Source organism: Triturus cristatus, chromosome 8, assembly GCF_964204655.1.
Source record: "Triturus cristatus chromosome 8, aTriCri1.1, whole genome shotgun sequence".
NCBI lineage: Eukaryota > Metazoa > Chordata > Amphibia > Caudata > Salamandridae > Triturus > Triturus cristatus.
Genome location: NC_140591.1, coordinates 1,259,894,869 through 1,259,911,821, shown reverse-complemented (window position 1 = coordinate 1,259,911,821; position 16,953 = coordinate 1,259,894,869). Strand labels below are relative to the sequence as shown.

The window sequence follows — 16,953 nt, the reverse complement described above, 5'->3', positions numbered from 1 at the left end:
AATCCATGTGTGACATCACAAAATACTTATCTAATGTATGAATCAACTTTCCTTCTACTTGGTCGATGAACCAATTAGTTGAATAGTTGATGGTAATGATAATACTATCCAACTATTCAGTCAGCTAAATAATCACAGACTCTCAGTAAAGTTAATAAAGCTTTATCTCACATTAAATGATTGGAATGCTCCTTGCACACGGTCACAAATTCAAACAATTAAATTCACTAAGGGAGAGGAAACATCAACAACTTCAAATGGATACAAACTCATCATACAAGCAATTACATTGTGCATGAAGGAGTGGACAGATTAAGAGACAAAAGTTTCATAAAAATTAAATGCGAAACAAAATACATCAAACGGAGGGGATAGATGAAGAGACAATAGTTTCAACTAAAATAATGTGTGTCAATGTAACTATGAAGGAGTGGATAGGTGAAGAGACAAATGTTTCAGACACAAAATACATTTGCAAGTAATTTTGCAAGAACGAGTCAGATAAATACATACCTAAGGTCTGTGGAAAACCAACCCCCTGGCCAAGGTGATGGTGGAGGTTCCCTGAAATAGAATCAGGGAAAAAAGATTTCAGAACCCAGGAGCAGGACAGGGACAGGAACAGCTAGGCCTTTCTGCAAACCGACGAACAGCGACGCATCCACCCTTCTTCTCTTCCTCCCTGCAAGCGCTAACCACACCCCTAAAGGCACCCCAGTTATACCCTAAAACCTACATGTCCGTCCCACATCAGTTGAAACATTTTACGAAACTAGACAGTTGATTGGTGAGTTTAGGAGATGGCTCTGTCACACCACGGAGACTTCATTCAAACTTTGGGCATATTCTGTGTTCTACACCTATTCTAATGATTTCATAATTGTTCCGCTCACACAATTTAATATGTTACAATTGCACATAATTTTAAGCAATGTCCGCGGAAGGAGTCTTTTTATCCCACGGTCAGTCACATCCCTTGGCAGGCGATCATCACATTGGCCTTCAACCCCTGCGTCTCTTCTGCTGTGCTCAGCGCTTCTGTCTTGCCTTTGACAGATCAGTTTCATTCCTTTCTTCACCTCCTTCTCTATCCGGCTAAGTTAAGGGAAAATGGTGCCTCATCCAGCTCACTATAGCAAATGGAACATGAACATTCATTAATTATTTAATGCACTTTTCACTGTTAACCACCCACCCTTGCACTATTCCTTATTAATGTTTCCTAGCATAGGCTTTAAGCAAAAGCGTCATTATTTATTATTTCAAAGCAAGATGCAACATTCAAACTACGAAATGCACATGCGGCGTAGTCATGCATTATTTCTCGTTTCTTTCAAAGCATACTTGTAAATACGGTTTTAGTTCTTTCATATATTATTTCACATTAGTGCATACATGTGCAAAGCTATTTCCCTCGTGTCTGTGTAAGGTGCACGTTAGTTTTCTACTACTACTTACTGTTAGTATGCATTATGGGGGTATTCATTCAAGAAGGTTTCTTTTTGCGAAATCCTGCTCCATCAGACGCACTTCTGTGTATTCTGCCTGACGCTTCAATAAAGTATTTAAAGGTCATTTGGAACTTCACAGTTACGTTTACTACCTCTATTTACCCACTTTACATGGCCACACACACAAATACCTTAATGTGAATCCCTAACTGACATCTACTTTCTGTGGTAGTGGCACAACTGACATACAACCGGTCTTCTTAAGAAGAGACATTTTTTCTTCCAAGACACAATGTCATTCTTTAGTTTAATATTGCATCGGTAGACGAATACAATTTACAGTGATATTCCAGAGCCGCGTCAAAGTGCAAAGAAAGGAACAGACAAATGTGCAAGGGTGACATCTATCTGCAATTTCGTCGTGACTTGTAGGGATGCAGCACGGTAGTCGCAGAGTCCGACGGCACCACCTAGAGGTGTGTGGCAGCAATTGTTTTAAAGAATGGCAGATCCATTCTGGCACTCTGAAACACTCTAAATGTGAGAAATTTGCCTTTAGAAGGATACATAACTGGACGAGGAACTCTGAGAGTGGGTGACACGATGATGACTGTAAGTGCGAGAGAGTTAGCATGTTCGTGCACGCCTGAAGGATACGTTCTAATGGACGTCAACAGCTAGTCTGATGCCCTCCGTGAATACAAGCTTTTGTCAGGTCCAAAAGAAGCGCAGACTTGCCCTAACGGGATCAATACTTTGAAGAGTCACTTTGCATATAGGTACGTAGGTTTAGATAAGTACGAAGTACAACGCGAAAGTATTTTGGTTGAAGCACTCCAGGTACTTCTGCTGTGTTCATTAGGTTTTGCCTGTCCCTGCCCTCTGCGTGTTAGATTTTACACCAATGAGAGGGAGGCTAGTTTCTAGGCTACCTCCAATCGGCGAGCCGTTTACAAAATAGGACGGAAGCGTGCACGCGCGCACATGTAGGCAGTGGCAGACGCGCAGTCACGTGACGGAGGCACCTTTGACAGGACGCTTCCTGTGATGGAGGCAGACGCTGTGGATAGGCTGTGGAGAGGAAGGGGCGGTGTCACAGATGAACATCATCAACAGGAGAGTATCGGCTCTGGCTCTCGTCCATCTGAGCGCGGGGGTTTCAGCACCTCTAAAATCACCTGCTTCGGGAGCCGCACAGTGCCTCACAAGATGAACTCCCCGCAGGACACGAGAGGTGCGGAATAACTAGATCGTGTGCCCCAGGTTCCCTCCCAGATGTTCGCCCTGTGGCCCAAACTTGGTGTGTTGCCGTTGCAACCTCTGCTCCCACTACAAACCTTTCTAGATGTCTACGTCCCTTATTCATTTATCTCGTGCGTTCCCCATAGAATCCCTGTTTTGTGTGAACCCACTGCATTTCAAGCTGCTTTTTTCCTCCAGCGCCCTAACGTTATGCAGCCTGATCTCACTGTATTCTTTACCCCCTGTTTCTGCCGCTTCTGGCTTCAACCCTTGCCTCTAAGCCCTACTACTTCGACTGCGCTTGCTGACTTTCCTGCCCCGTTGTATTTCCTATCCTGGTATACCCCCTGTGTATTCTCAGTTATGTAATTCCATACCGCATCTGTCAGCTGCATTTGGGCCCACAACATCTTTTGCCAGTGTCTCCCGAAAGCATCTCTGACACTTGTGCACCCAATGCCGTTTAATTCCCCTCTTTGTATGGCCCCATTGTATTAATCTTATTTTGGTTCTCCCAAATGCGCTTGGTTCCAGCATTGGGGATCTGGGAGAGTTAAGAGGAAGCCTGGGTGGCAGTGAAGGTCCATGGAGGAAGCGGGCAAAATTCAGGATGCTTGGAGACGTATTTACATTCTGACAATAGCTGTTGAATATGGACATGTCTATGAAGTGAAAGTAACATATCTTTTGTAATGGTGGATCTAATGATACAACCTGCGGTCATGCCCTAGGTCAATCTTCTGTCATTGACTTTAAGCTTCTTTTTGACGGGAGCTTGCATTCTCTTTTAATTGTACTAGACTAGAGTGTTGTAGTATACCTGGTTGTTCATTTGTTGATGGATGGTGTGACCGTATAAGCTTCCCTCCTCACGGAACTAAATTTTTTTCCCATCAGGCTATTCAGAAGGTTTTGTGGGGCCTTGGGGAAAGACTACTTGTGGGACCCCATTCTTTGTTCTCTCCCAAAATGTTTTTGAGCACTCGTACAAATCTTTAATTTTGATCGATATTCCAGTGGCACTCATCAAAACTTGAGTTTTTTTAAACAAGCTTTTACATAGGGTTAGGTGTTGTCCTTGTGTACTTTTGGAAGCATGAATGAAAAATAGAGCTTTTTAAAACAGTGCGGGCAAGTAATAGTGATCAAAATAAAATGTTTTTATAGTTAAAGAGGGACTTGTGGAGAAAACCAGTGAATTTTGCATTTTAATGCATAGTAGGGCAGTAAGATTGCTTAAAATACATTAGTATTCAAATAGAATTTGACATTGCACTGAACCGTCTCTCTATTAATTATTTAAAGAAAAGGCACAGTTCATTTAGAACATTTGAGGTAGTGAGTGACCACCACGTTGGTAGGGTAAGACGAAAAGGCACATAAGAGAATGATTTTAAAATGCACTTAGAAATAGGGTGATTTTATAACATGTTGGTATCGATAGGAGTGGGGATAAGTGCGGACTTATTTAAAAAAATAAAAATCTTTTGATTGATTTTAATAACATAAACATAATCGGCATATCCCATGAAAGAAAGCAACATTATCAGTTCATATGGCAAATCATTTGGAGGTTCAGGCATGTAAAGAACACAACATCTGGGTTAGAATGCGCATCAAGGGGACAATAGTTCGTCTTTAATGGGGGCTGTTGGTGCGACACATATGTCCCCCCTGTAGGTGTTCCATTTGCCCCATACACAAGACCACTTTTTAGGGCAGCCTCTTGCTACATACACAGTTTTCTCCCTGAACATACACCAATCGAGGTTTCGTTTCCATGTGGCAAGCGTAGGGGGTGATGTCCCCCCCCCCCCATTGCTGAGCAATATCCCTCTTGGCAACCATAGCTCCCAGGGTGGCCCAAAGCTTCTCCGCCTCTGTCAAATCAGTGGGTTCCCAAACATTAAGCAAGCACCTCTTGGCTTCGGGGTGGAGATCTTAATGCAGGATGTCCCTCATCACTTCGTGTATTCCTCTCCAATTCCTCTGAATCAGTTCACACTCCTAAACGATATGCATGAAGGTGCCCACCGGACCACACTGTCGTCTACAAGCGTCCCCCCCTCCCTTCTACCCATGTGGACCAGTTGAGGCCCCATGACATACGTTCTGTGCAGAATTTTCAATTGGACTAGGTGCAGACGCGCGTAGATTGCCACCGCCTCACGTCCTCCTCAAGCACTAATCCGTCCCTCTCCCAGGACTCATGCAGCTTATCAAGGGGATCCGGTGTGTTATTGATCAACTTTTTGTAAGTTAGTGGCAGCAAACCATCCAATAACCTGTCTTCCAGTGGGGAGGATTCTGGGAGGGAGGAACCCTTCTGAATGGTTGTAATCAGTGCGTGGCGGACTTGCAGGTATCGGAAAATCTCTGTGCCTGCGAGCTCGTACTACTGTTGTAGCTTATCAAAGCTAATCATGTCACCCTTCACCCAGAGATCACCTATCCGAGAGATACCAATAAAGTCCCACTTGACAATTCCCTTAGTGGAATGTAAGCTACTGAGCTGCTCCAAGTCCCACAAGGGGGTCGCCAGCATCAGTCTACCGTTCCAACACAGACTTCTGTTTACCGTATGCCAAACCTGGACCGAGTGACCGGTGGAACCAGTTAAACGGAGTTTCTTGGGATTGGCATACAGGGCTTTAGCATACAGGGCTCTGGTGTATCTATCGTTAGGTAATAGCCACCGGTCCATGGCAAAGCCCGGGTCATCCGGTGCACGGTATGAGCCATGATTGATGGCGGCAAGCTGGGCAGCCCAATAATATTTCTTAATGTCGGGGAGGCTTATACCCCCATCGTACCAGTTGAGGACTAACATGTTGAGTGCTATTCTAGGTCTCCCATCCCATAACAACTCCCTCTGTAGGCGTTCAATTTCTTTAAAATACCTTGCGGGGACTGGGGCGGGATAGTTTTATAGGGCATAAAGGAAGCGGGCAGGGACATCATTTTAAAAAAGCAGCTCGGCCAAGCAGCGAGAGAGGGAGAGCCCTCCAGGTGGCCACATCCCTCCGCAGGCGTTGCAGAGGTGGGAGATGTGCGGACGTATTGAGCCACATGCTGAGTGATAATATAATTACAGCATTCCCTAACATGTAAATTGACTCTGACCCTGCCCTATCAGCTTTTCAGGGACACCACCTGTAATAAATCATTAGTATTAATTATCAATTAATGTTTTAGCATTTCTGTAGTGTTTTGTGCACCTCTTTTGTTGGGTTTGAACCCTTTTCCATGTAGGCTGTTGGGTAGGACCCAATCTTACTGTATTGGATGGGTTTTAGTTCTGGGTCATCTAAAGTGTAGAGCTTTCATTTTGGTTTTTAGTGGCCTGAGAGTGTGCTCCAAATGCGTCAAAGCAGCATGTAAACACGCTTGAAACATAAGGAGGTATCCAAATGTCAGTGTGTCATTCCGGATCATCTGTGCTGCTTTTAGGAGAGCCCTAGTATTTGTTGATCTGCACGCCATTGGCTTTAACATTCCTTATTCTTCATGGGAACCATTTCCTAGATTTGCCTAAGTAAGTTGCCCCCCTGAAGGGGAAATAGTTGGAATCGGTCCTGACACAAAATTAGCTCAACCCCGAAGGTGCTTTTAGAACACCAGTAATTACTTTATGGAGTTTACCAAGTTGTGATAGGAGCCCGACCACTGGAGGCCCTTTTGCACCAGCAGTAGACCTCTTTGTAGAATGCACCCAGGAGTGCTACAAGTCCCAAGATTATGAATGATATTTAGTCCAGGATAATTACAATATATCATGGTGAAATCCAGCTTAGTGATGTGCATTCCACTATTGCATCTAGATAATGCTGGAAATGGGGAAAAAATACCCTGGGATCTTATAAATTTGGGTTCAGGGTGTGGCAGCAGAAAAGAGGTGGAGTTGGGAGTGGCACGTCATGTCAGTAAGGACAAATGTAACAGTGTTTCTGTTCTGACTTAGTTGGTCATAAACAGGCTGCATTTTAAAACATCTTACTGGCTTAAGGCATCTGCTGCAGAGAGCTTTGCGTACCCAGCAATGTTGAAGTGATAAAAATAAAAAGATAACTCTAGTGGTTAATGCGCTTGCTGGAGATGTGTGTTTTGTCTAGTCACAGTTGAAACATTGATGGTTAATGTGCATACGGAGCAACACAACTTAATATACTGATTACAGATTTGTATTTTAGATAGATAGCTTATTTAGTTACTGCTTTTGTAACGGGTGCTCTTGTTGCGTACATTTCATAAGTAACAATCCTACTAATGTAGCACAGTAAGCTATAAACGGGCATGAAGGAGCTAGATGCAAATTGTAAGGCATTGGGTGAAAACTGTATTTTTTTTTTTTTTACAATCTTTCAAAATTCTAAGGTTGCTAAAAGGGCTCCTTTCAGTAGTTCTACAGTCTCATTAGTATAGACAACCCCAACCACTGCATTGCATTTAAAATCCTTAGTTTATGTTTCTCCGCACCAAGCACTCTTAACCTATAATGCCTACCGGTTCGAATATGCGACTCCTAACCTTAACAACTTATTGCCTTATGTAACATTTCCTGTACATTGATTTAAGCACTTGTATGATTCATTGTCTCAATGTGAGAGTGACGGAAAGTGTCTTGACACCCTACATTGGGATGAGTAGTGTTATAAATTAAATGAAACAAATTAATAAGTGCTATTTAAAACTTTATTAGTTTTATTACTCATATAAGTACATCTGTCGTTCTTACAGTGCATTCATCTCTTACAAACAAGCGTTGACCAAAGTCTAAAATCCGCTTCCAAATCATAGTTTCTTTCAAGCATTTGCTATAAGTAATAACACGCTGACTGTCTTTGTTTCCCTCCATTGTATTGGTATCTTTGAGCTAAGCTCCTATAGGTCCTCGCTGGAATGGGACTCCAACAAAAGGAGGGCTGTTTGCCTTTTAGGTGAGGACTTTATATTGGCCCCATCTTAAAATGAAAATAAGACCTCCCCCCCCCCCCCCCCCCCAATCCCCTTGCGGTTTGCTGTTCCGAATGCAAAGAACACTATGTGCAGTTGTTGCTGAATGTGTCTCAGTAATGGCATATTTCCCCAGGACAAATTCAGTATATTTCACTGGGGCCAGCCTGGATACTACTCAATAATATCTTCAGGTATGGAATCTGGTTGGATCCTCCTCATTACCAGCACTGCTTCCAGATATATCATAAAACAACAAATATATATCTACAACGATCCAAACGTTTTGGTTTTGCCAATGTTCGTTAGTAGTATCTAATAAATATGTAACAATGGTATTTCTGCTAATAATTACAATTGAAAATGTTTCAATTCTGAAAAGAAGAGACTGAATTAAACATTTCTAAAGTCTGTGGAAGAAATGGTGAAAGAGGTCTTTTAGAGTGTCTTAGTCACTCCCATGCTATCTTTAACACCACTTTCCCGTGCAATCTCTTGCTTAGGTAAACTTTTACACACTTTTCCTCCCACATCATTCTGAAATCCCCTGTCTGCATATTTCACTCATCTCCTAACGCTTCATCACTGCCTTTTCTTTCTGTCCTTCTGCATGCATTTTCTCATATCACTTCCCATTCACTGTTTCCAGAGCAAACAGAGGAGACTTAGTTTATTCTTAGAACTGGACCTCCTGCAGATGGGACTCTTTGAAGCTCAAGCCTTAGGGTTATAGACTCTGCTGCATACCCACTTGACCGCCCTGTCACACTAACACAAAGTTTCCAGATTCATTGTGAGTTATCCTGCAAGAACAAAGAGGAGGCAGAAAAAACATGGTTCAGGCACATGTGAAACTTTAAAAATAACACAAATAGACACCCTTGTGAATGTGCCTCGGGTGAGCTAGAGGGCTTCCTTGGGAAGGACTGGCACTCCTGGACTGCCTGCTAGAACCAGGCCCACCCCAACATCACATCTGGCCACACACCTCCCCTAGCCAGTTGGCCTCCCTACTCATGTGCATGTTGTGTCCTATATGGAACTCGGTGCCTTGACCTTTGATGCCACCATGGACTTCTGCCTCATGTATTATTCTCCTTCATGATTCCCTAGTGCATCCATTGCTCTCTGCTAATCTATGTTCACATTTCATCCTGCACCTTTTTAAGTTGTAGCCATTGTCCAGTGTATGTGTTCCCCTTTGCTGTCTGATTTCTGTGTGCATCATTGCCTCTTGTTTTCGTGTCTCACTGCACCCCCTTCACTGTTTTGCCAAAACCCAGCTACGTCCATTTCCACCTGTATGCCCTCTATCTCCTACTGTCCCAGTTTGGCTTGTGTGCTTTCGCTGCACTGTCTGTGAATGTGTTTTGTATTTTGCATGCATGCCCTCTGTCTTTTGCGGAGTGTGTCATGTTTGGATCTTGACTGTTAGAATGTTACATTTTGGAACTATAAAGAAATAGTCTATGTGAATGTGTTATTGTAGTTTCTGAACTTCTCTCACCATTCATCACTTACCTGTTTGTTACAGAAGTCCAAATTTATGAAATCATGGTTTTGAATTCTGTATTGACACTCCTATTTCTCTTAAAAATACATTTGGAATGTGTTTTTATTTCAACGATAGAGCGGGAACTGACATCTACTTCAGTAGTTTGGGAAACTGCCTCCTAGCTGGTTGCAGGAGTACCTCCACATTTGCATCTTTTACAGGGCCTATGCAACGCCTTTTTGAGTCTAAAGCAATGAGCAGCTCAATACACTGCTGGCATAGTTTCTCGGGACCTAGTGAATTCTCCTCAAATAAATCCTGGGCCTGTAAAAGTTATGCTTCTTCTTTGTATCTATCAAATGTTAATGAAAGTTTTACTCATTCGAATCCCTAAAGCTTTGCATAGTTCCTGAACTATGGAACACAAAATATTTGTTTATTTGTCACTTCTGATTTTGGGTGGAATGTCAAATTGGAGACCATTTCCTACTTCTATTAGTCTCTGGGCCAGTGTTAGCATCAGCATTGGCACAGGGATAGGCTACCACCCATCCAGAAAACATTTAAATCAATACCAGGCCGTAGATGTATGAACAGCATCAGGATTGGGAGCATTTGAAAGAAATTTATTAGGATATAGGCAAATAGTCCTTGAGGCGTGGACAACTACGGTAGTTTTAATGCTTGATAGATGGCACACATACAACAGTTCTATTGACCAATTGATCGGAAATAAGGTGCAAACTAGTTTATGCCTGCAGCACTGATCATTCCATCTTGATTGATGTTCGCAAGACAATTTACCATAGCACCAAATTTGGTAACTACTTTGGGAGCAATCATTTTACTTCTTGTCATGTCACAACCAATCTGAATGTTTATGATGCTTGTACTTTATACAAACTAGCTCTTCGCTTTCAGGAGCTTGCTCATGTAAGTCTGAGGGATATGGTAGAGTGGACATGAGAAGTTCAACAGTTTGAGACCAATACAGGGTCATTTTGGAATCGAATGACAAAGCAGCATTTTTAGCAATACTGTCAGCAAAAGTGTAACCTTTAGGCACTTCAACTTGAGCAGATTGGTGGCCAGCACGCTAACATACAGCTACTTTTCCTGGCAGTTGGAGGCTGTCCAGCATCCATTTATTCGATGTAAAACTCTTTATAGATCATGGTCTCTGCAGAAAAGAGAAACTTTTGCTGTATCTCTATGAGCCCAAAGTCATGGACCTCTTAAATGTGTACTTTGAATTGGTATAATGGGTTATTTTTTTTTGAATAAAGAGAATGCAAGCACACCAAAGAGCAATTAATTCAGCTACATGGGCAGAGTATGCTTGTGGTAAACATCGACCGTCAACAAATTAATGTAGTGTGCAGTTAGCGTAACCAGAATCCAGAGTTACATTATCATTCCTGAGACCGAAGCCATCAACATAATGCAGAAAATAACAAAAGACAGGTGTGTATTAAGCTCAACACAGATCTTATTGAGGTTGGTAGTTGTGAGGACACAACCATAGCGTTTCCCATCAGGGTAAGTAGGAAACAATGACGCTGGATTCTGCTCAGGACATTGTAGTACAGTAATATGGGAAGCATAGAATAACAGTATTTTATACTTGGATAGGCTGGACATTGATAGATGCTGAGTATTCATTATCAACAACAGTGCTGCCATAGCATGAGGCTCAGCGAGAGTGAGGGGTGACCGAAAAACAATGTTTTCAGGAACTTCAGCAAGGGGGGTGGCTGACCCAGCAGTGCGCAAGCATTGAAGCAGCCTTGCTACCACAGCATTAGAAGCAGAACAACAAGCAATCCGTTTCTGTCTGTCACTGGTCTTTTACCAACCCTCAGAGGGCAAAATCCTCCCTGGCTTGGCAATACAATGTATAAGGTTTGGTATAGTTGTGTAAACTCAAAACAAGGGCAGAAGACGGAGCATGTGTCAAAGACATGATGCCTTGTTATACTTTTATGGAGCGGGGCAAAGGTTTTGGAGTATTGGAGAATATAATTTTTCATAACATTTTGTAATGGTTTTACAGGGATAGTGTAACTTAAACTCCATACACAGCAATAACCGGCTATTCCCAAACGAGTGTGCTCAACAGAAATGATGAGACATAGAAGTAGCTTACAGACAGCCTCAATGAGTTCCACAAATAGATGTCTTTTTCTGGCCCAGATTTTCTGTGAAAGCTTCATGGCCTTATTCAGCTAATTCATTTAGGTGACAAAAGGTGTCACAGTTGCATTGGTCCATGGAATTGGAAGCAGATAACAAATTGTCAATGTATTGGACCAGGATTAAACTACCTAGAAAGAACAAGGCATCCTAATCGTCCGTAAGAACTTATGAAAAGATGAATATTGACTCTGTTTCATCCTTGCAGATGCCAAGTCAATGTCAATTGAGAGGCTCCAAAAGAGAAAGAGAAAAGGAACTACCAACATGTACAGGGATGGAGAACAAGGTAGAACATGGGTGAACAACTGTAAACCATGGGGGAGTGGGCACAAAATATAACCTAATATTATATTGGTCTGATACAGCAGGAAAACTTGGCAGTCTTCGACATCCTGCAAAACATGATGTTTCTTTATCTGCTTTCTTGATGGGTAGAATGAGTGTATTACTCACAGCATTCTCCTGTTTCAACACTTTTGCAATAACTAGGCAGGTTCCTGCTTCTGGCTTAGGTCACAGTGGATATTGTCATAGATCAGGAAGGTTTTTCATTAGGTTCAGCCTGATCTTTACAGGGTTAGCAGTTCAACTACAGTCTACATCAATAGTGTATTTAAATCACAAAGAGAAAGGAACTTTACCTAAAGCATCAAGCATGGTTGAGGTGAAGCGTTCAGTGTCTTGGACACTGGAAAAGCCTTCCTATTCAGATAAAATGGCTAAGACAACATTTTCATTTTAAACATTTAAAATAAAGCCCATCACTCACACAGTGCTCAGTACGGTTAAGTTTACACAGGAGGTCCATACCCAGTAGGTTCGCCATGAAGGTGGGACTCAAAAGGAAAGCTTGCTGGTCTCTTATTGGACCCAAAGAAATGGCCATAGGGTTGGTACAGCGATAAGTAACGTGTTAGAAATGCCAAATGCATCAATCCGGTTTAGAAATCCTTTTATTTGCACAGTTACTTAAAACCATTGCAAAAAATACATAAAATAACAAGACCTTTGAACTTATTACCTTGGGTGCGTCACTCAAAATGCAGAAAGCTAGCTAACTCATTTCAGCTGTGGGTTGCTTATTCCTCACACATGTTTTTTTAAGTTTAAAAAACAGTAAATAAAAACAAAAAAAAACACTAATGACATTGCAGAAAGCGCTCTATACAGTTTATAAACTTCAGGAAACAGGCAGTAAGTTTTGAGAGGTCTCCTTGTAAACCATAATAATGGCGACACTATATTTGTAAGCATTAAATAAACAAAAATCGGTTCTAAAACATCTTTCCTTATTGTTAAAAATGCCCCAAAAAACAAACTTTATAATTACCTAGGCGATAGCTAGAACATGTATTTGCATGTTTCCACCCTTTCTTTCAATGAGAACTGCTGAAAGTGAAGGCGAGCTAATTTTATGCTTTTGTGCAAATTAAATGGGGCTATTGGAGGATATCCGACTTCCCCCTTTTGTGTTAAAAGGCTCATTCATGCAGGCATATTTCTTTTGAACTTCTCAAGATCTTTTATCTATGATATTAACTCTGCTTGTGATCTCACTAGATTTTTTAAATATGTTATATGGAGGTTGACTTTGTCAGATTTTAAGACAATAGTGCTTTCCTGAAGAAATTTGACCAAGGATTCCTTCTAATGAGGGATGGTTTGTTACGTTCCCCCCCATATCAAATGGTTTTAACTAGAGTTTGGGGGAGATCTAACTCTTGTTAAATGGGTCACATAGTTGGCCTGAAATGCACAACTTTGCTTCAGCAAAGCAAATTCAAAGTGAGTATGATCTTGTATTGGAAAGGTAAAACAACAATCGATTAGTGTGACAATGTGCTATATTGGACAAACAAACCATTCTATCAGGAAGAGCACCAAAGCCATATGCTTGTGTTGGCATTAATTTTGCATTTATGACTCTTATTATTGGGTTCCATAATAGCCTAGAGTGTTGTTCGCTTGGTTGCAAGAAAACAAAGTTTAATGCAGAAGTCTTTGCTTTCGAAGAAGAGAGATGTCGCTGACAGTCACGCTCTTCAATGTTTCCAGTTATTTGTATGTAGATGCACATTATTAGTTTGTTTTCTCCAAAACCATTGGCTCATTTTGCACAGCTTTCAGCCAAAAAGAACTGTCTGTGTTTGTTCATAGTTTATAGTTAACTTATATGAGCAATAACAGGACCCCAAAGCATTTAGTGCCCAAAGGAGCCCCATCACCATCCTGTCTAGTAGGACAGCAGCATATGTATATTGCAGAATTAGCAGTTTGGTCACTCGGTTTTGGTGGAAAGGTAGTAGAACTGTAAGTGACAGCACCAAGGTCATCAATATATAGATTAAAAAGCAGTGGCACAAGCACCGGTGCTGCTTCAGGTCCCTCTTAGTATACATTTTGTCAGTAGCTCTCATTAAGGCTCCTAGCTTCACCTTAGCCTATGTATCTGAGTACAGTTCTTTAATACCTCATCGAAGAGTTGATGAACTCCCCTAATTTTAAAACTTTGACCACAATAGACTATGATCCACACAGTCTTTCCTCTTGCATCATGTCATTGGAAACCAGTCTGAAAATTTGGCAATAGTTTTTATACTTCATCAAATTTTCTATTTCCTGCAGTAGAACATTTGCACAACATTTCCCTTCCACTTACAGCAAATTCAATCAAGCGATAGTTGGAAGGAAGTATGTGAGAGCCCTTTTTGTGAATTGCAAAAAGTTTAGAACCTCACCAGCTATCTGGAATTCTTTTAGTTAAAAAGCAGTGGGTAAAGATTAATTACAACATATTACCCCAAAGAGGTATGGTCTGTTTCAAAATTAGGGCAGGAAGTCAATTGGGGCCAGGGGCCCCATCATTTCTTACTGATCAGTTTCTGTACAACTCTAGAATACACTACCCCCTGAGTCGTACACATTTTTCAATGTTCGAAGACCAGATTTTCAAGACGGTGTATAATTTATTGGTTGTAACTGATGCATACATTTGTCATGAGGAAAACAACAAAGCCGAAGTAACCCAACTCGCATTTTCCTTCAAATCTTAGCCAGTTAAACATCTTATGCTTCTCCATATTACATGTAGCTGCATGATTGGCACTTTTTATCCTGAGGGTTTTCCAGATTGAAGCCTTTGGCATTATGGAGTATACATGTATACACTGATAGCACTTCCTGTGAATTAAATGGAATGATTTTGTTACAGTGTCGCACAGAGCAACTGATGTTGTTCATATTCACAACTAGATATTCTTTTTCCACATGGCAGACCTATTTTCAAACACAAGACTAAAAATTTTCTTGAGATATCCAAGTGAATTTCGTTGATTCTTAAATATCTTCACCCCCAGGAGGCTTAAAACTATACCGAGTATGTATTTTGGGACACGGTGGTATACTTTTTGGTCGGCATTTAAAAGGTGAATATTGCTTCTGTTCAACATGTCAATACTCTTTTTGAGACTTCTTCCAGGTAGAACAGCTGCTTATTAGGTAACGTGACAAATCTCGCCTGCAGATAATTTCGGTGGGCATGCTAAAGATAGCCACCAATCTGAATCTAACACCAGACCATTTTTACAGTTGAGATATAAGATGACTTTTCTAATTTCTAAGCTTTTAATTTTTTTTTTACATTTTATTTTTTACAAAGAGGCCATGCTAAAGTTGGCATCTCCTGCATTGATGGACCTCTTTTCTTGGTATAACTAAATGGTGGTCCTCTATGTTCATTATGGTGTTTGTTTTGTGGTACAGGTTTGTATACCCAAATTCATTTTATCTTTTGACTACTTATCACATGATTGCAAGGGCGGTGCTGGGGCATGTAAATATGAATTAATGTTATTTTTAGTTAGTAATTTTATGTATGATGGTATTTCACTCTTTAGGTTTTCTTGTCCCATATCAACCTGCCTTGATACTGCAACATTGAATAAAGAACTGCTTATAAATCCATGTTGACCCCTTGTGCTTGTTTCATTTAATTTTCTGCCTTTTTGTTTGCTTTGCCTTTCGAGGGCTATCCTTTATATATTACACCACAGATAAAAATGTCCTTTTTTATTTTTTTATAAATCTTTTTATTAACAAGTTTGACATACAAGTACAGTTCAGCAAAAACAATGGATGGGACCACAGTGGAGCCAGTTGCATTATACACATACAGTAGGATAATTCATTGGAAATCACGGGGAGGGGGCATCATCACAGTCGAATCCACGGGGTGGAACACACACACTGCCACGATACCCATTCCAGGGCTCCCATACCTTGGACTATTTTCGGGGGCAGCCACGGGCTATGTATACGTCTTTTCCCTCAGTATACACCAATCAAGGCCCTTCTTCCAGTCTGTGATGGTGGGTGCGTGCGAGGCCCCCCAGAGCTGGGCTATGTTCCTCTTGGCGACCATGTAGCCTAGAGTAACCCACTGTGTAGTATGAGTGGCAAGGTCAGTGGGCTCCCATATGTTAAGGAGGCATCTGCGCGCCTCTGGCCTAATCTCAACCCCCAATGTTTCACCCATCACTTCGTTTATCGTACGCCAGTATTCCTGGACTGGCTCACAGTGCCATATTATGTGCATGAAGGTGCCCATTTGGGTGCATCCCCACCTGCAAGCCCCATCCGCTGACCTACCCATGTGTAACAATTGGGGACCTGTTATGTAAACCCTGTGTAGGATCTTCAGTTGCACTAAGCGGAGACAAGCTGGTATCGCAACAGTCTTCGGGGAGGAGACTGCTATTTGCCAGTCTTCGTCATCCAGCTCAATACCATCCCCAATCCACTTGTCTCGTAGTGAACGAAGAGGATCGATAAGTGAGGGAGATGGCTTTTTCGGGTAGGTGGCCATCAAGTATTCTGTCTTCCCGTGGGGATGAGTCTGGAGGAGAGGAGCCTCGGGGCAATACTTATTGTAGTGCATGTCGGATTTGCAGATATCGGAAACGCTCAGAGTCTGCCAATTCGTATTGTCGTTGGAGGGCATCGAAGGACTTCACGCCTCCTGTGTCCCAGAGGTCTTTAATATGTGATATTCCTATCAATTCCCACTTGACAAAGCCCTTTGAGTTCCCACAGGGGTGTAGCGAGAGTTAGTTTATGATTCCAACCGAGTGACTTAGTCGCTGAATGCCAGATTTTAACTGCATGATTGGTAGGACCAGTAAGTGGATACCGGCCCGGTTTTGAGTACAGTGCTCGATTATAAGTCCCGTGTGGGAGAAGCCATCGATCCATGTTAAACCCTGGATCGTCAGGGCGGCCATATGTTCCGTGGATTATGGCTGCTAGGTGCGCAGCCCAGTAATATTTTTTGATGTTGGGCAACCCTATTCCTCCGTCGTACCAATTGAGCGTGAGTTTTTGTAAAGCGATACGTGGTTTCCTATCCCATAAAAGGTCCAGTTGGAGCCCCTCTATTTCTTTAAAATAAGAGTTTGGGACCGGGTCAGCCTCGTTTTGTAATGCGTATAGGAACCGGGGTAGGGACATCATTTTGAATAGGGCCGCCTTTCCCAGCAATGAGAGCGGGAGTGACTTCCAATTCGCTATATCTCGTCTGAGCCTTTGTAGTGGGGGAACAAGGTTACGGGCATATCGAAG

The 16,953-nt window shown here is 41.9% G+C and overlaps 1 protein-coding gene and 1 long non-coding RNA gene across 8 annotated transcripts in view; one reads left to right on the top strand and one right to left on the bottom strand.

The window, feature by feature from the left end:
• Nucleotides 1-16,953, bottom strand: part of LOC146805686 (uncharacterized) — a 165,054-nt gene that overhangs the window by 95,762 nt on the left and 52,339 nt on the right. For 2 of the 4 annotated variants that reach the window (XR_014967879.1, XR_014967878.1), the window contains exon 3: nucleotides 514-564. The exons of 1 other annotated variant lie outside the window; for it this stretch is intronic. This is a non-coding gene — a long non-coding RNA (uncharacterized LOC146805686). Of the gene's footprint in view, nucleotides 1-513; nucleotides 1,131-16,953 lie in introns of all 4 variants that reach the window. One more of the 4 variants, XR_014967880.1, reaches the window with a different exon arrangement.
• The window catches only part of FUNDC1 (FUN14 domain containing 1), a 161,836-nt gene continuing 147,332 nt past the window's right edge, over nucleotides 2,450-16,953 (top strand). Inside the window, exon 1 of one of the 4 annotated variants that reach the window (XM_085622958.1) lies at nucleotides 2,450-2,685. In XM_085622958.1, coding sequence (XP_085479084.1) covers nucleotides 2,499-2,685 — 187 coding nt within the window. In that variant the 5' untranslated portion in view covers nucleotides 2,450-2,498. Of the gene's footprint in view, nucleotides 2,752-16,953 lie in introns of all 4 variants that reach the window. The other 3 variants (XM_085622957.1, XM_085622960.1, XM_085622959.1) reach the window with 3 other exon arrangements.